Source organism: Amia ocellicauda, chromosome 23 (assembly GCF_036373705.1).
Source record: "Amia ocellicauda isolate fAmiCal2 chromosome 23, fAmiCal2.hap1, whole genome shotgun sequence".
Taxonomy (NCBI): Eukaryota; Metazoa; Chordata; class Actinopteri; order Amiiformes; family Amiidae; genus Amia; species Amia ocellicauda.
In genome coordinates this window covers 11,939,691-11,958,928 of record NC_089872.1, presented here as the reverse complement: position 1 = coordinate 11,958,928, position 19,238 = coordinate 11,939,691, and the positions used below count along the sequence as shown (strand labels likewise).

General features: G+C 36.9%; 2 protein-coding genes across 8 annotated transcripts in view; one reads left to right on the top strand and one right to left on the bottom strand.

Annotated features, from left to right (window-relative positions):
• The window catches only part of kif16ba (kinesin family member 16Ba), a 101,869-nt gene that overhangs the window by 15,142 nt on the left and 67,489 nt on the right, over window positions 1-19,238 (top strand). The window lies entirely within an intron of this gene.
• LOC136719128 (uncharacterized) lies at window positions 12,518-13,925 on the bottom strand. Its single transcript, XM_066696971.1, has 2 exons — window positions 13,805-13,925; window positions 12,518-13,495 (listed from the first exon to the last, which is right to left on the bottom strand). The coding sequence occupies exons 1-2, from the start codon at window positions 13,890-13,892 to the stop codon at window positions 12,585-12,587; spliced, it is 999 nt and encodes a 332-aa protein (XP_066553068.1). The 5' UTR covers window positions 13,893-13,925; the 3' UTR covers window positions 12,518-12,584.

Here is a 19,238-nt window from a genome sequence, read left to right as displayed (position 1 = left end):
GTACTTGTATTTACAAATGGATGTTTTTCTGCATGGGTGCATATGGTATTTTGTCCTTTACCCAAAGTAACTCGGAGCATGCTGTGCTTTACCAAAGCTGGGAAACCAAGCCCCCAGCACATCTCCTTCATTTCTAGAGCTCCCCAATATCATCTCAATTTCGTGTTTCTACTCCCCATACCAGCAGCAGCGGCAACATTTGCAGGCTGCCACGTGTTAAAATAATGACTTTGTACCTGACAATTTCTGCCTTTTTTTCCATGCAGACTTAGTTTTTTAGCTTTATTTTTTGCTTAATTTTGCACAAATACATAATGCATGATAGGATACATGAGCAAATCTTCATTATAGAGAAAAGCATCTAATTTCCCTGTTGAATTTGGTTAAAATGCAAATGAAGGAATCGTTTGGCCACCTGTGCTCAAATTGAACATTAGAAGTTTGTAGAAGTGGAAACAAACCACTTGAAATACACATTTATGACTTCTATCTGCAATATATACATTTTCAAGCATTTCTCAGTGTCAAAGTTGTTGTACTCATATTAGGTAAATCTAAAATGGCTCATGCATTTCACTGGAATTGGTTTTTCTAAAATACCAGCAGTGCTTGAGTTTTTGTTTTTTTTCTCGTGGAGATCCAGATGACTTAACAAGATGAAATGGAAAGTAGTTGTTGCTGGAGATTAGAAGAGCGCAGCAGATGGCAAAGTGCAGCGAGACAACTTTGCATAAAATCTGTCCAGGGACCCGGCCCGTGATTAGTGCAGAAAGAGTCACAGTGTGCTGGAGTTTAGGTCTGAAATACGAAGTCTGTTCTGTTTCATGGCTCAGTCATTGCTGGGACACCTTAATTGCATAGCAAACCACAAAAATATCTAGAGAACAATTTATCGTTGGCTTGTAATAGACTGATAGAGACCCAATTGTTTTAACGATCAGCATATAGGATTTAAATGAGGCATCTGGAGATCAGTTGAATTTAGCACATATATTAAAGGTTATTCATTTTTATGAACTGTTGCTGAATGCATTATCAGATTACCATTAGATTTACACATGCATATAATAGTCATACAAGTTTTTGTATTATGGTTAGATAAGGGAAGCAATTCTTGTGATAATTGCTGTATAATTATTTACATACTCAGTCTTTTATATATTTCATTCTGGTACCTGGTTAATTAAATGCATGGTTATAGCTTTCCTAATTCAGACTGCATATTACCTGGCAGGATATTTTATACATTCCTGTAAAGCTGGAGCACTAACTAATTGAGTTATAGCCCTTAATATTACATAGTAAGACCCCAAAGTCCTATACATATGTTGTCTGTTTTCTATGGTGACTGTTTAGTGTTGCCTTTTTAAGCATTTCTGTGTTTTCCAAAAGAGTCCTGTTTATTTTTAAAAAAAATTTCCCCCTATTGCGGGAAGCAGGTTTCCTGCAGAAGGACTATCATGTGTTGTGGAATGAAGGTTGTCTGTCTCCCCCATCCCTCCCTCATTACCAGGCAAAAAGAGAAATGTGAATAAACACAGAAGGCTTGGCCAAAATATATTTATATTGGAAAGCACTGCCTTTCTCTCTAATGCTTCATGATAGGCATCTAAAAAATGGACCAAACAAACAAACCAAAAAATACATTATTTATTAGTTAAATTACACTGTAACAGCAGTCTGAATTACTCCGAGGAAGCAGCACAAATTCAAAATGCTTGTTTGTGACAGTTAATCAATTATTTAATCACAAGCTTTACATAAACTGATTGTGTCATACTTTTCTGAAACGTGTATGTTTGACATGCTCTGTTCTAAAGCTTGCTAAAGGGCACAAGTCTCTTCTTTAAGTGAGGTTATGCTCTTAGTGATTTTTTGTGATGTAGATTGATGGTTTGGAGATGAATTGATTTGTTGTGGAGATGGCAATATGGACCCTATTCGAGATCCAAATTGTGTTTGTATTGTAATGGAAAACATGATTAATGCAAATTTGGGATCCCTTGTGTAACTTTTTGATTTGCATATGTGCAACTTTGTTTTTAAGTTATTATTTTATTCAGTCCAGGTTCTTGGTTTGATGTTTTTTAGGATTTGGAGAGTGAAATAAATGCAGTAGTGAAAAATGCAATGCAGGAATAGTCAAAAAGTGGAGAAGATTACAGGGTTAATGTTTTAGTGCTGGTTTCTTCAGGATCAGTAAAATTGTTGTAGTTTTTGCCCTCTGCTTTGAGGGTTTGTGGTTGGTATGTGGCACCACTAGATGTCAGTGTAGTATCATGAAAACACTTTAGCAACCCAGAGGACACAGAAGACGCCTTTAAAGTTAAATCCAAAAAGTCAACCCAGCGTTTATATTTAATTTTCCAGTTATTTAGATTAGAATGGCTTCCAACAAGCATTAAATCAGTTTAATGATCCTGAAGTCTACTGCTGACGCACTGCACATAACGAGAGAGGTGTACACTGGATCAGAAAGATATTTATTTCCCTGTATGTTGGTGGTTGATTGTGTGTGAGCTCTGTATTTCACGGTTAACTCGTATAACGAACCAGCAATTATTATTTTTACCATTGTGTGTCATATATATATATATATATATATATATATATATATATATATATATATGGCATGGAGGCTGCCTGGAGAATGCTCTTGATCTGTTGTGAATAATTCTGTTCAGTATTGTGGTGGTGGGGTGGGACTGTTTCTTGTGGTTTGGACCTGGCTGTTTTTTTTTCCTACACCCTATTGTGGGTCAAGGGTTTGTTCTTCAGCATAATGACCCTCAACATAGAGCCAGACTCATACTAAATTATTTAGAAGATCAACATGTTTTTCTTTTTCTGACCTTATCCCATTTAAATGTTATGGAACGAGCTTGAGAACAGTGTAGCCATCATGGGTGTGCTATGAGAAGTTGAGTTAAGCGACAATGTAGACTGCTAAACACTGCTTAAGTAGTGGGACATAATTTATATTTGCACTGTTCTGCTAAGAGTGGAATATTTTCTAATGAGAGAAGTTGGCAAAGAAATGCAGGTGAAGTATCCTCTGATGCATTTCCCTTTTGAAATGGTTCATCTTAACATCTTAACTCAAATGAAGTGGCACACATTCTTTTTGATATATAGCTGCAGGAAACCCTGAAACTCAGTTTAAGGTATGTGCGAATGAACCTCCAATATTTAAAGTGCACCGTTTAAAATACAAAGTCAGAGCTTCTGACATTTTCTTAACAACGACCTAGCAGCATCGCCGTTCCTAGAAATGACATGCCACTGACCTAACATACTCTGAGCAAATGCACTGACTTCTGCAAATACCTAGGCAAACAGCCGACACATCTTAACTGCTGTTGAGAGTATTTTCCACGTGAGGGAAGGTCGATTTGACATATCAGAAGCTATATAATTATAAATTTATTGGGCTAAAATGAATGTTGGCAGCTCTACATGCTACACTACATTATTTGTGCAATTATTATTTTAATTAGAGCAGATCTTAGTCAGCTAGTTATGACTACATTTCAAAATCAGATGCTAAAATGTTAGCCTATATATTGTGCACTTTCTAAATAGAGAGAAGCTTTGAACTGCCAAACTGATGAAAACCGCTGTCCTTGACTTACAAACGGTAAACACCTGTTTTTGTTCGGCAGAAGAAAACACTAATGGAAGGCCTTGTCTACTCAATTCACAGAAGAGGATGTGAATGTCTAGGAAGCAAGTGTATGCCAAATTGTATTGTAAATGGATGATTTAACTTGATTCTGAGAACAAGGAAGGGATGGTAATCACGCCGCTCTGAGTGACTTCAGATTCGTTTTCTTTCCTGTCGAGTTGGTGGTTTATTTTTTATCTTGTTTACTCAAAGGTGTTGATGCGCAGGAGTCTTGAAGACACACAAAAGATACTTTAAAAAAAAAAAAAAACAGGAGAGGGCTTAGATGGTATTTCTTGTGTATGTGTGGAGAGGGTGTAATTGTGTGTCTTTCGGGGGTGGTGGCTAATATTGGACTACCATTACCTTTTTTAGTTATGTTTATGAAAAAGAATTGGCACTCTCTGATCTCAGCTTTTTCAAAGACCTTTTGAAATTTATTATTTTACCTGTCAAAGGCTGTTGACAGTACACAGGGAGAGGGTGGTGTATTTTTCCAGTAACAGTAATTACATGATGGATTGGCCCGCCACTTGTGGTCATTGTGTTGTTTCTCCGCAAATATGAAAAGCAACCCAATTATAAGTTATTCAGGCTCTCTCTCAGAGCTGTGCTTGGAAATATCCACCTGTTTTCTTGTGACAGAGAAATTGATTCGCCAAATGAGACGAGGAAATGTTGGGGATATTAAACATGGACACGTGACATGCTTTCTCATGTGGAGTCGGGTACACGTGCAGTAAAGAAAAAGGTCGCAGACAAGACTTTAACTCGAGCGTTGCTTCACCTCTTGCCTTAGGTCGTTCTCATATTTAATGCTATTTCACCCTGATTCGATTCACTGTATCACTCAGACATCACACATTTTTGTAGCAGCTTTAGAACTATTTAAAGATCTACAGTGTGAGGGAAAAAAAAAAAAAATCAAATGTTACAAGATTATTGCATATATAATGTTTTTACCTGTGCATCCTTGGGAAACATTTAACTTTTGTATTAAAACAGGAATTTAATTATTCATGTATCTTTCATTTTGACAATTTGCAGTCAACTCAACACATCTGCCGATTGAGTATAACAGAAACTTTATCACATTCAAAAGTGAAAGAGTGATGCTAACATGTACTAATGGATTCTATCAGTTTCTTGTGCTTGAGTTCCTGAGATTCCCATTTACATTGCGTTGGTTTGTGAGACAGTTTTGCAGCAAACGCTTTTGTTGAACGTTTCTGTACAGTGTTTATTTGAATGAGAAAACTGAACTACTGCATAGCTTTAAGGTCTTTTGATCATCTATGTAACTCAGTAGAGCATTATTGTGGCAGTTAATTAAATTATTTAATTTGCCACATATGGTGTGCTCCTCTCTAAACATTTCCTACATTAATTAATCTTGACCTGAAGCAATAAATCTCACATTACGTGTTTTATGAAAAGATTTCTAATTAAGAAATTAATATCTGAAAACTGATTGTGACCCGCACAAAGCCCATCGCTCTTACGTTTATCATATGCAAGTTATATCCAGTTTTATAATTTATGAGCATGTGCAAGCAAATTACAAAAGATCTCTCTTTAATGGAATACATTTTTTCACAGTGCAACTAATCATGCAAACTAGAGTAATGTGGCAGTTTTGTGATTTGTGTATTAATATCGGAATCAGTATTTACTAATACTATTATTCATGAAGGAAATGTGGCCGTATTTAGCTTTAATAATCCTTAAAGGAAAGTGTATCCATTTGTTAAAAAGACTGAGGACCTCACTTGGCCTTTTCCATGGGAATACAGATTTCTATATCTGTAAAACACGGATGGATATGGATTTTGCATCCATTTCATGCAGCCTTATCTGCAAAGCTATTTTCTCCTCTGTAGGAAATCATTTAAGATAATTTGTAATGGAAAGGCCAGCCACTTAGATTTGTTGTGGAAGCCTCGTGTAAACTTGCCTCCTTTAGTTGCTGGAAAAATAAAACGGCATTATCGCTGTTTGTTCTGAAAGAGAATAAAAAAAAGAAACAAACATGTACAGTTGTTCCGGTAAATAAACTACCATATGACACCCAATCATTAAGGTAATAAGTAAAAAGATTTAAATAAATATTTCCTTTACAGTAGCGACTAAAGTTTATCGATGGTATAAAGTTACTGTCTAGTACTGTCTAGCTTTACCATCAATATAATAAAATCAGCATTTTTGTGTCTTAATTCCTGTCATGTGTTATTTTAATATAGCCTACTGTGATTTCTGATTCACCTACCAATCTACAGTGGTTCGTTTGCCCTGTGCCATTTTGTTGTTGTTGTTGCTGTTCTGCAAACACCACCTTTGTTGCTCTTTTCTGCTCATTAAAGTGCACCCCACTCCTTTTCTTCAATTACTTTTCTACTGCCCAAGAAAAATGTAGCCAACTAAGCCTTCGTGAGTGTGACCTTATGTAGAGCGGGTACAATTTCCATTGGAAATAATTCTGGTCATGGATAAGAATGCAGACTTAAAGCAGCGTTTTCTTTTTGAAAGGGGAAGTGATCATATATAAGGACAGCACTGGGGAACTATGGGAAACAAAACAGTATTTGAAATGCCAGTAATGTCTTCCCAAGACTCCTGTATTTTTATGTAAAAAATACATTTTGTCTTGTTGCTAATTACAATAAATGACAGTTTTAATACAATATATTGATGGGAAATGTTATCCTATGTGTGACTTTTTAAAGGTTAGTTGTTGCAGATTGTGGAAAGAGGGTTAATTCCATTGATGAGTGTATTTGCTGAAAGCGAAAGTAAATTGCTACTTTTGTAAGACGAAGCAATTCTTCAGAGGAAAGTAAACAGAATTTTAATTCCATATCCAGTGTATTTCAAATGCAAAGTTATTCAGCTGTGAATTGCGAGATTGGTTACAGGGTCTACAGAAAGTGAACGTGATAAATATGAGCTGAGTCTTCAAGCGACCACTTTATGAAAGTGCTCAATGTCTGGTTTCGAATTGTTTTCTTTATACAGTGTGGCTGGTGAACCATGCTGAAAGTCTTGAGGGAAAAAGAGGACGCAGGCCCTTTATTAGTTTTACAATATTTGTAAATTTTAAAGTGCACGTTCTTCAGGATACCCAAGATTGATGGTAGACATGCTTCCTAACTGAAGTAGTTTATCTTCTAGGGAATCGCGCCATTTGTTTTCATTTTCACAAAAGCTGGTGCAAATCTCCAGGGAATAAACAGTTTCATGTTTATGTGGCTCTTTAAAACCCGAGTGTTTCTGCTTATTATTTCCAAAACTCCTTCTTTCAACGCTGACTTTTAATGAAGGCAATAAAAAAGAAGAAAAAAAAAATGTATATTGCATTTGGATGACTTTGTGAACTAAGGACACTTTTGTATCTGCCTGATTCCACTATTAATCAAAATTTCCCTCAGAATGTGTTAAGATAAATCTATTTCAGTACTGCAGGAGGTTATTGAAATATGTCATGCAAATCTAGATTAACAATAATGTGTGAAGTCATTAAACATTACTCTTCCAAGATATGTTGATGGCACACAAGTCTGACTTTTAGAGCTTGCTAATAGGTGAGTACGTAATGGAAAAAAGAACAGGATGTTTGTGTTTGCATGCAACATAGATGCAGTGACAACAATTGTACATATGAATGTATGGATTTGGTTTTATGACATTTTTAACTACAGCTTTATTTTAAATGCAAAGTTGTGATTACAGTCGAAACCCCTATAGGATATGGGACAAGTTTATGTTGCACGTGACCCGAGTTCTTCACTGGCAACTAATGTGAAAGGGCAGCAAAATGTTTTCAGTGAGTTTACTGTGAAGATGACATAAAAAAAAAAAAAAAAACATGGCACAGTGTTTCTCCACTAAAGACTCCCAGTTTCATAAGGTTATTGTTGCTGTACATCTGTTTTGTAGGGGGATTCATCTGGTGGACAGAACACATACACACATTTGAAATAATGACAATAATCATACTGTTTTCGGTCACATAAATGCAGTAGTTGCCCTCTCCTAACTGTAGCTTAGGACTTTAAACAAAGTTCAAGAAAGTAGGAAAAACTACCTGGGGCTCAGGGACTGTGAATCAGGCTGCTGTCTCCACCACTGCCTTTGTTAATACTCTGTTAGTGGTTTCAGCATGAGAATGTGTCCCAAGGGATGTCTCTTGTCTAAACCAGGGATAGTACCCGTCTTAAAAACGGTGTGATAAACAATTTGCAGCTCCAGTGAGTGTTTTGAAAGACAAGGGCGCTCAAGAGTCGAGTGTGAGCATGCAGCGTGAGAACCACCAAGGTTCAGGTTTAGGTTACGCTTATTGATGCAAGATATTAAACATGATTGTTTTTATAATATATAATATTTAAAACAATTGCATGTGTTATGGGAAGAATCTTGTGTTTTACATGACTTGGCTTGGTTTTTCAGTCATGCAAAATGCAGGAGCCTAGTTATGGGGACCGAGGACTGAGAACTTGTCTTTGATATCTTTGTGCTGTGTTAGTGATTACTCCAAGACTTCAGGAACCTTTTCTGCTACTTCTGCTACTCTAATTGACATTCCAGAGATTTATCATTGCCTGAGTTAGCTGCACCAACAGTACCTTTTTTCAGCATTGAACTGTTCAATGAAAACTGATTTTTTTTTATTTATTTTTTTAATCTAATGGTTTAGACTGATTGATGACATGGCCTTAAGCAGCTGGAAGAAAAGAGGGGGGGAAAGGTGCGACTCAAAGTGTCTTCAGACCTGAGGACTGATTTTAGTTGATCATGATCAACTTGTTTTCATAGTACAACTGTCAATATGTAGTGTTAACACAGTGAAGCTCTGCAGCAGATCAGTCACTGGTAGAAACGTGTCACTGCGTATTAATAGTTTTTTGGTCCCAGGGGGCAGTTTGTCAGTGTTGCTCTGTATTTTAGGCCCAAGCATAAAATATGGTTGCTCTGCCCATTTATGAAATCCAGTAATTAATGACGTGCCTTTTGTCTGGACAGGAAAATGGCTAGATATTATTGCAAAACCATATTCCATGTTTCAGTAGTCTTTTAATTAAATTAGATCTTATTCACAGAGGAAAACCTATTCCCCAAACATTTCTACAAAATTGTAGAAGCTCATGTGGGGCCACTTGAGGATCAGTCCTGGTCAGTGCATTGCTGTTGCTATACAAGGCTCTTTCAACGTGTAAGCAGAATCATTTATGGCTACCAACTGTAGCAACTAATTTGCATGGAAAATAACCACTTATGTGATGTAATGATGCAGTATGGGATTACAAAATGTATTGTTGGGAGGGTATTTTACTGCTTAGGTTAATGTTGGCTGTACTGCACTCCTTTATTAAGAGCTGCCATTCCCACAATCCTGCTTAACTTGGTGGCAAAACTATTTAAAAGAGAGATCATGTGAATTACAGGAGAAGTACCCTCTGTCTTTAATAAAAGTTTAAGGATCTTTCATTTTCATCTCTCTTGTGCTTTGCAATGGTTTTTGACCCATCTCCACTCCTCTCTTGGCAATTGCACCATATTTAAGAGGTCTGTCAGTGCTCTAACCTGTATCTATATCTATACATTTCAATTTTGAATTGTGAATGCAGATACAATACAAAATGCAATACAAAAATTATGACGAACTCTACAGTCATATTTCACTGATCTTTGCCACCTTCAAAGCGGATGTATGCTCTTGCATTGCTTTGATTGAACCACATTGATGAAACCAACATTTTAAAAGGTTAATCTAGAATGCATCATGAATTGCAGGTCGGATTACCACTTGAAGTGTAATTTGTAGAAGTCAGATCATGACATTTTTATGAAAGAGTGTGTAATTTGCTCAACTGTAAGTGCATATTATTGGCCAGGTGGTCTGAATGTAAACTGAAAAATGGCCAATTATGAAACGACTTGTTAAGTATTTGTTTTTAAGAATATCTGTGTCTTTGTGCCTCCTGTGAGAGATTTTTTATTTATTTTTTATTCCTTTATCAATTGCTTTTTTTTTACCTCTTTAAAAACATTCTCCATAGATTAATTTTCTGGGTTTAGCACTGAAGTCCTTTAAAGTAATTGTGAGTTCTTAATCGAGCAAGCTGCATAACAGCATCATTATTGTAATTTATCTTTAATTAACCTGGTATGATTAGCCTCCAGGAGCATACATAGGAGGGGGAAAAGAAACTTGCTATGGTCTGCTTACTTCTCATATTTTTAATTATTATTATTATTTGTTGATGTTTTTAATATATTTTAATTTCTATAAACACCAATCCTTTGATTAATTCAATGTATATGTGTTGTGCTTGTGATCTGTCAACTACAAACAGTGGTTTAACGCAGCATGAGGCTGTGAACTCATTCTGTTTCACTCCACAAAAAGGCAAAGAAATATGGTAATCTTTGACAGAAAAAAGTAAAACGATACTGTAACTGTATGATGAATCTAACATATTCCATATGTCTGTTGATTTACAAAGATGGCAGCATAGAAAGCCTTGCATTAATGCCTGACAGGCTTTTATCAAATTCCCTGTGACAGAATTCGTCTGCAGTTTCATGGCTTTATTTTATTTCAGAAATAAAACCCAGATGAGTGCCAAGGAATGGAGTGATGCACTTTACATACTTGACATTTCAGAAAGATGATTATTGAGTTTGAAATTGTGTAGAGTAATAGGCTCGCTGTCGTAGGATGTGTAGTATAATTATTACAGTATTTCCCGTTTGGTCTCTTTGTATGTGTTGTAGTTTAAACTAAGGACATCTTATGTTTGCTGGCTTTTTTGTTTATTAATTCAGCATGGAAATACCGTATTTTGTTGAATGCATCATATACATTTGTACATTTCTAAAGGCAATAATGGCCTTTCAAATTTGAATGTCAGTTCTTGAATGATAGGAAAATATTGTGGTGCTGCATATTATGTTTGAAACACAGTACTACTAGTAGATCTGCAATTTACCCTTTATAGCATATGTGCATCTTATGTGACCTCACCCATGGGACAGAGTCATTATAGATGGGTACATGGGTGACGGACGTTATCCTGATAACTTTCCACTCTATGCTACAAGTGCCGACATGACCTAATGATTTTCCTTTACTGCCAGGTATTCATTCGAGATTTTGTCATTAAAAAATAAACGGTTGCATACTGTGTACACCATTGGTACTGTAATTGGTCTTACTACTGGGGCTATTAGGCTTCCACTAATTTGCCGTGTTATCTTAAACAAAGATTTCACTCACTGAGGTATTTATTCTGTGTTTATAATGAATGCTGTATGAAACCCACTTGACATCCTCACTTGATGGAGGAAATTCAAAGTAGTTTCCCCTTCTGTGTTTTGCGTATTGAATTGCACATAATGTCTGCCATTGCATAGGACTTTATCACACATATTATAGCCTAGCATGTATTATCATACATTATCGTACATATTATATTTTGTCTTAAAGCCTACAGGTAAAGTACTACAGATGCAAATCCCTTCTCCTTTATTTTCCATTCACTAATGTTTTGCAAAGAAAAACAAAACTGTTCTTGATATGGATTCAGTGGATTCAGAAATGTAACACTTAGTCTCTGTGTTTGATCTGTTACAACTGAGAAACCGAACTTTTGGGGACCTATTGGCAACTTTTTGCACATTTAGTAGTTACAGAATGTCAAAGTTTTGCATGCATGCACTGTTCATTTCATGTTTTTAATTAAATGCATTTCAAAAAATCCAGTTCATGTAGTTCTGTGTTGATCATAATTGAATACAAAAATAACTATTGGTTTAGAAAAGTATTTGCTAGCCTTGATTTGATTACTTATAACTGATCAAATGAGTAGCAATCAATTGGATCAGCCTTGAGGGAGAACACAGTGAAGTGAATTACAACTCTTGTGTGAGTAGAGGTTAAGAAAATGTGAAGTTTTTTTTCCCACTTTAAATCGTATTTCTTCTGTCAAAACTGCAATAAAAGTAATGAAAGGCATGCACTTAGACAGATTATTTTTCCTGAACACTGTTTTGCAGTGGACCGTTATTGCAGAAGAGAAATGTGGTTCAAGAGATGGAGCAAAGAGTCTCCAGATATATTTTGAGATTGGAAGTTAAGGGCAGATATTCCTCACATTGTTGACCGATCTCATTTCCTAGAATACCGGGGAAAGACAACTACTTCAAAATGTACTTTCTTATACATGTTTTTAATGAACAAATTAATCAATCACTTTTTATTAAATGTAGTGCCCTTTTTGCAACAAGTTACCAAAGAGTGCTTCACGCTAACAAAAAAGGGAAGAAAAACAATGTATGAATGGAGAAGTAATATACTGTTAATAAGTAATACTGTTAATAAGTATAGTACAAAAACACAAAAAAAGGGGATGGGTATCCAGTCACTTTTCATCACCAGCGACAAATCACCACCAGCAATTCATGATGTACAATAAAAATCATAAATAGCAGATATCGTACGTATTCAATTCAGTAGCTACATACCCTACATTAGTACATGATGTCGGTACCCAGAACAATGCCATGGTTTTTAGGAAACTGCTGTGACAGCACAATCTTCTCAATGGCATTGAGGTGCTTTAAAGCAACTGCTGCTCGTAGTTTGGGACAATAAGTAGGAGGGGCACTCTGTTTTAAATCAATAAAATGCCCATCAATAGGCTCTTCTTGATCAGTCTTGTAACATTAGATGTGGAATCTGACAGGTGGGATGAATTCACAGTAGTTGTGTTTTTGTTAGTCTAATAATGAAGACAGTGCAAGATGTTTTTATAATTATTACATTTGTATTATTGCAAGAAACAATACACACACAAAACACAATATATTTTTTAAAATGAAGCTTTGAATGGACTTGATTGCCCTTCAGTCTTGGACAGCGAAGTCACTGGCTGATTTTGTCTGTAGGCAGTTGAGCTGATTTCCTGCTCTTCTTCCAGCGCCTCCACATTGCCCTCCAGGGTGCAAGGAAGCAGGAACCATTGCCCTTTCCTCTGTCCTCCTTCGATGTGAGGCCCACTGTTGGTGCCCCCTGAATTTGGGGATGCCAAGTGAGCTCTTCCATTCCCTCATTTGGCATTTGATTACCAGCAACACATTGATAATTAGTTGCAGTTGTAGTTTTGTGAGCTGAAGCCAGGTCTTCAATTGCTGCAAATGGTTGTTTGTCACCAAGCACATGGTCCTTGATTTGTTCACTTGAGGTTGGTTGACAAGAGGCAGGCTCTTCCACTGATTCCTGTGAGTGGTTAGCACTGGCCCAGTATTGATTTAGGCCAGCTGGTGTTTGGTGGCCAGAAACTGAATCTTCAATCAGTGCCGGTGTGGTATTGCGGTCTTGACAGGTGGGGTCGGCCTCAACTGGTGCACTCAAGGTTTGGTCACTAGAACCGTTTTCTTGAAGAGTAGGCTCAGCCTTCTGGGGCAGAACAGGTTGGCTCTCCTCACAGGGGGCCAGGTCTTCTAGGGACAGTAGCAGCTGGTAAAGTAGGGAGCTGCACGTCAGTATAGGCTCCCATTGATCATGGCTGTCTGAGCAGTCCTGGAGGCAGGGAGGCTGCATGATTTTTGGGTATGGAAATGAGAAAGGTGTGGTCCAGCTGCCAGCCTGGGCAAGTCTGCAACGAGGTGGGGTGAAGCAAGGCACAGAGGGGGCGTAGGCATATTTCATGAACATCTGCTTGTGGTCATGAAAGGTGAAGGGAGGAGAGGGGGTCCGCAGATCGACCGCAGGGTCAGAGCGGTGAAAACGCGGGAAACTGGGTCCTATCTCCACTCTGGGGAGGTCTGTAGTCTCTGTAAAAGAGACAGGAAACAGTGTTGTAAGCAGGGATACACCACTTCACAGTAAACAGTAAATTTCCCCACAGCATTTACTATATTTACAATCCTAGCATATACTTTTCTCAAATTATGTAATTAGTATGATTGTGTGTTACACTGTCTATCATTGCTTCATGTGTTTTTCTATTTACAATAACATTTGTTACATTTAAAACATAAAGCATAATTCATGTTCATATTTAAGTAATTAATAAAGCCTATAGCCTGAATCACAAGTCTAAATCTAAGAAGACAGATTTTATAGTGATAATAGCTCCTTACCTGGTTTAAAGAAGAAGGTCGGCTCTGACCTTTGCTGACTTTCTTGAAGTTGCTGTCTATCACGGTCCAAACAATATTTCTTGTCCATTTTTAAACTCTTATTTCTCTGGGTAATAATGAGTTGTTCTTCAGAGCTGTATGTGAAGTCAATGGCAAATGCGTTTCTGATGGTGCATGAAGATTCTTCCGTTTCCATGGAGATTTGAGTAAACAGAACTCTTCTGCACTTGGAAAGTTCTAAATGGGCATGTTGAGCATTCTAGCACTGTTGGAAGGGTTCCATGTCATAATGGGGGTAATACGTAACAAATAACTGTTAATACCTTTATTGTTTGATTGATTTGTGTATTGATTTATTTGTGTATTTAATTGAGGTATTTATGTTGATTGTTGAAACATCATAATGATATGTATAGGACATGCATTGTGATTGGAAAAGCAAATTAGCAAGTTTTGTTACTCTTACTCAGGGTTTCCCACAGTGTTTTACAAAAATCAGTGCCGCCTGACCAAACATGCATGAAATGAACAACTTTAAAGTACAAGCGCACATGTTCTGTCATCTGCTCTTATTCGCCACGGCTAAACCCCATCCACAATATGCAATCCCCCCCCCCCCCACTTAACAGTACGCACAATTTAGTATCAGATCACCTTTACTATGCTATGCGGGAAACACTGATTACACCAAAGTGAATGTTATGTTTTAAAACTCGTTCTCCAATCAAACCTTTTAGGGATGTCTTTACATTTCTGAAGCTAGATATGGTGGATTAAATGTGCTTGTCGACACCATCTCAGATTCTTTGGACACCATTTAGTTGTATGATTACATTTTTGTATCAATAACATGAATTTCATTATTTTTCATTATAAATGCTTCTGCACATAAAAACTTATTCTTCTCCATAATATGGTTTGATGCACATTACCATGCTTAGACATGAACTTTTAGTTAAATCTTTTGAGATTAATTTTAAAATTACATTACTGCAGATGATACTTTAATGGGACTATAAACGCCAAAGAAGCCTTGTTCCAAGTTAAGAGCAAAGTTAATTATTTTCACCAGCTACTTTCAGCATTCATCACTTGTAAAAGGGGAGAAAAAAAAAAAAGTACTTTAACTTATCAAACACCGAAGATGCAACAGCCCGAGAATGAAGTGTGTGCTATATACCCTTGTTGTGTTAAAGCCTCATTTATACTTGATGTTTCATAAAAATGACACATCACATTAATCTGTGAGACTACACTTCACCTCTAATGAAGTCTTTGAAGAATTCCTTTAATTAAATGTGGGGCTGAAGTAGATGTCTTCCCTGTTAGTGTGTTAAGGAAGGAGCTTTTCTACTAACTGTCGATGGGTGGAAATGGAAGCATCGTTCACGCTATAGCCCAGCTGGTAAAGAGATAAAAAACTCATTTATGCACGGTATTGACTTTTTGCCGTGATATATTTTCACTTTATGGTTCCAACTTTAAATGAAATACGTACAATAATCCATATAAATGTAATGTGTGCCTCTGAAGCTTAACACAGAAAAATGGTTATGACAGAGCTGTTACACTCATTTTTGAAGTAATTTCATTGCCACTGGGATGGAATGGGGAAAAGTGCATTTCTCCGCATTTAAGGTGTACGTTTTAAAAAATTGATCAGCATTTTAAACCTGTCAGTTTATGCAGATTTGACATGAGTGTGCTATAATCATTCCCTTTGCCACACTTGCCACACTTATTAGTTTTTTCATCCCCAAATTGGTATTCATGTAGTCCAACTCACTTTGCAATCTTATTTCAGTATGCTAACAGTGTTTAATGACTTTGAAGTCACTTGTACTGCAAATTGCTGTCATTATTGAGTCAACAATATTGGAATTCCCACTTAGGAAACAAACACATTATTTAAAGTAGAGTTTGGTTGTTTATGAGCCTATAGCCTATGCTATTCCTGTAATCTGTTTAAATAAGCCAAGGGAGGACTGCTGACTTGTGAACGATTACTGTTAAATTGCACAATAGCACTTATTTCACCCTCATTTATGTATTAATCACTTCATTTATAAGCATGGCTCTAGTGACTCAAAACCTATATCGGCACACAGCCCTGCTAAGTTTATCAATAAACATTGTTTGCTTTATTAGTCTGTTTCTTGACTATATATTTGATTAAATGGTTTTCTTTGCGGTCTATACAATGTTTCCCCCCCCCTGTCTTAGCAGCTCAGAACATCCTTTGTTGAGAACATGTTTGTAGCATCCCACTCATGATTCTACAACCTTCTGTACTTTTATGAAAACCAATTACATTTGGTCTTGGAAGATTTTGTTGGCACACCATGAAGGTAGTAGTAAGTCTTGATCTCTCAGTGTGTCATTGTGTGAAGCAAACAGTCGAGCCCCAGCTCCTGCTTTAATCCTCAATAAATCATGAGTGCTGTGTTTAAGCTCAGTGTAGCAGGGCGTAATGTTTCAGAGAACATGGATATCCCTTTTTTTTCTTCCCCTTTTCTTTTACATATATTGCTACAGGCTTGAAATTATGCACAAGAAAAGGTTGAAATGGAGGTTATTGCATATTTCCAGAAAGTTTTTACACATACACAGGCTATAAGATGTACCAGTAAATACATAAACAATTAAAGGCTTAAGTTTCTTGTCATATTTCTCTGACCATTTTCTTCCCACTTTTGTGAATTGGGTCATTTTCTGTTCAGAAATGGGTAAAGATTGATTTTCTCTTAGGGTGTTAAAAGAATGAACTGTAGATGAGTATCTTTATTTTTTCTATGTGGTCAAAATATACTCTCTGTATTTTGCTTTACCTTTCCAGGTTACAGATTATTTTGCATACTGAAGCAAATCTCTACCATTCTCTTTGCTGTGCTTAACAACTGTACAGCTGCTAGATTTTGCTATGACATGTTTAACATGTTTCCTAGTAGTGTCACTACATTAGGTTACAATACAACCCCCCTAAATAAATAAATAACAGCAAGGTAACAAAACCGATGCATGACAACACCGTATCAACAAAATCTGTTTAACTCCTGTGATCACATTTCTCCAAAGCACCTGAACACATTGCTTGCAAATGTGTCTTTGAATCTCTCTTAGAAAATCAAAGATACATTAATATTGCTGTCTTACAAAACATTTACAACATTTCGAAAGAACTATGCACTGCATGGTTGTTGTCCGATTTTGATTTGTTAATAAAACTCAGTTGAGAGCTGAAAATGCCATCAAATACATATTTAGCAGTTATTTTTTTCCATGCAGAATGACTTTTTCTCTTGGACAGTGATTTAAGAGTGACTTTTAGTTTTATGATGTGCCACTTGTAATATCTGGGTATAATTGACTATAATCTGAATGTCATTGCTGTAGGGCAACATTAATCATTAATTCATGTGTATGGATTACAGACTAGGTATCCTTTATATTATTCATGTTTTTGACATGTTATTTGTGTACATAAATCCCATTTCTGGAAGAAGAAATGCCTAGTGTGGTAATGGTTTTCTGAAACACTGTCATGTTTTATTAGAATTTGCAAGTGTTAGAGGGGGGGAGCAAAGTAAAAAAGTAAAATCATTTATTGTAATGATTGTGTTTCTCCATTCCAGAAAAGGGAATACAAGCAAACTGTATTAAAAATGAATGAACATAATCTTTTTACCCAAATGTTTTCTCAGTAGTAAACCATATGAAGTGTACATTTAACATGGTTGACATATTACCTATGACACAGCAGTGTAGGCTTACACTCACCTAAAGGATTATTAGGAACACCTGTTCAATTTCTCATTAATGCAATTATCTAACCAACCAATCACATGGCAGTTGCTTCAATGCATTTAGGGGTGTGGTCCTGGTCAAGACAATCTCCTGAACTCCAAACTGAATGTCTGAATGGGAAAGAAAGGTGATTTAAGCAATTTTGAGCGTGGCATGGTTGTTGGTGCCAGACGGGCCGGTCTGAGTATTTCACAATCTGCTCAGTTACTGGGATTTTCACGCACAGCCATTTATAGGGTTTACAAAGAATGGTGTGAAAAGGGAAAAACATCCAGTATGCAGCAGTCCTGTGGGCGAAAATGCCTTGTTGATGCTAGAGGTCAGAGGAGAATGGGCCGACTGATTCAAGCTGATAGAAGAGCAACTTTGACTGAAATAACCACTCGTTACAACCGAGGTATGCAGCAAAGCATTTGTGAAGCCACAACACGTACAACCTTGAGGCGGATGGGCTACAACAGCAGAAGACCCCACCGGGTACCACTCATCTCCACTACAAATAGGAAGAAGAGGCTACAATTTGCACAAGCTCACCAAAATTGGACAGTTGAAGACTGGAAAAATGTTGCCTGGTCTGATGAGTCTCGATTTCTGTTGAGACATTCAGATGGTAGAGTCAGAATTTGGCGTAAACAGAATGAGAACATGGATCCATCATGCCTTGTTACCACTGTGCAGGCTGGTGGTGGTGGTGTAATGGTGTGGGGGATGTTTTCTTGGCACACTTTAGGCCCCTTAGTGCCAATTGGGCATCGTTTAAATGCCACGGCCTACCTGAGCATTGTTTCTGACCATGTCCATCCCTTTATGACCACCATGTACCCATCCTCTGATGGCTACTTCCAGCAGGATAATGCACCATGTCACAAAGGTGGAATCATTTCAAATTGGTTTCTTGAACATGACAATGAGTTCACTGTACTAAACTGGCCCCCACAGTCACCAGATCTCAACCCAATAGAGCATCTTTGGGATGTGGTGGAACGGGAGCTTCGTGCCCTGGATGTGCATCCCACAAATCTCCATCAACTGCAAGATGCTATCCTATCAATATGGGCCAACATTTCTAAAGAATGCTTTCAGCACCTTGTTGAATCAATGCCACGTAGAATTAAGGCAGTTCTGAAGGCGAAAGGGGGTCAAACACAGTATTAGTATGGTGTTCCTAATAATCCTTTAGGTGAGTGTATGTTGGTGTTGCTTTTCTCAACTTTCTCAGCAAGGGGATATCTTCTAGATAACTTTTTTCTTCTTCCAGATGCAAAGCTTTGTAGAGAGAGCTGTTTAAAGCGGAATCTCATGTTCCACATTATCCATGTTTATAAAGCTTATCTTCAGGGAATGTGTGCAAGTGGTTGACTAATCCGAAGGCTGATTGCATCTCACAAGACACTTCATCATTTTGCAACAGCTATTAAATGATTTATAACAGTGATTGAAAAGAAAACCCTGCCAGACCATAACTTAAAGATATCATGATTTCTGGCATATGGAATATGCAAAATTAAAAATTAAAAAATATTTAGCAACATTCTAACATATTAAAATGTTTCAAAGCTTCTGAGCAGTCACAAACTTAATATGATGGTGATTATTAATAATAAGTATTAATAATAATGCTTCCTGTTGA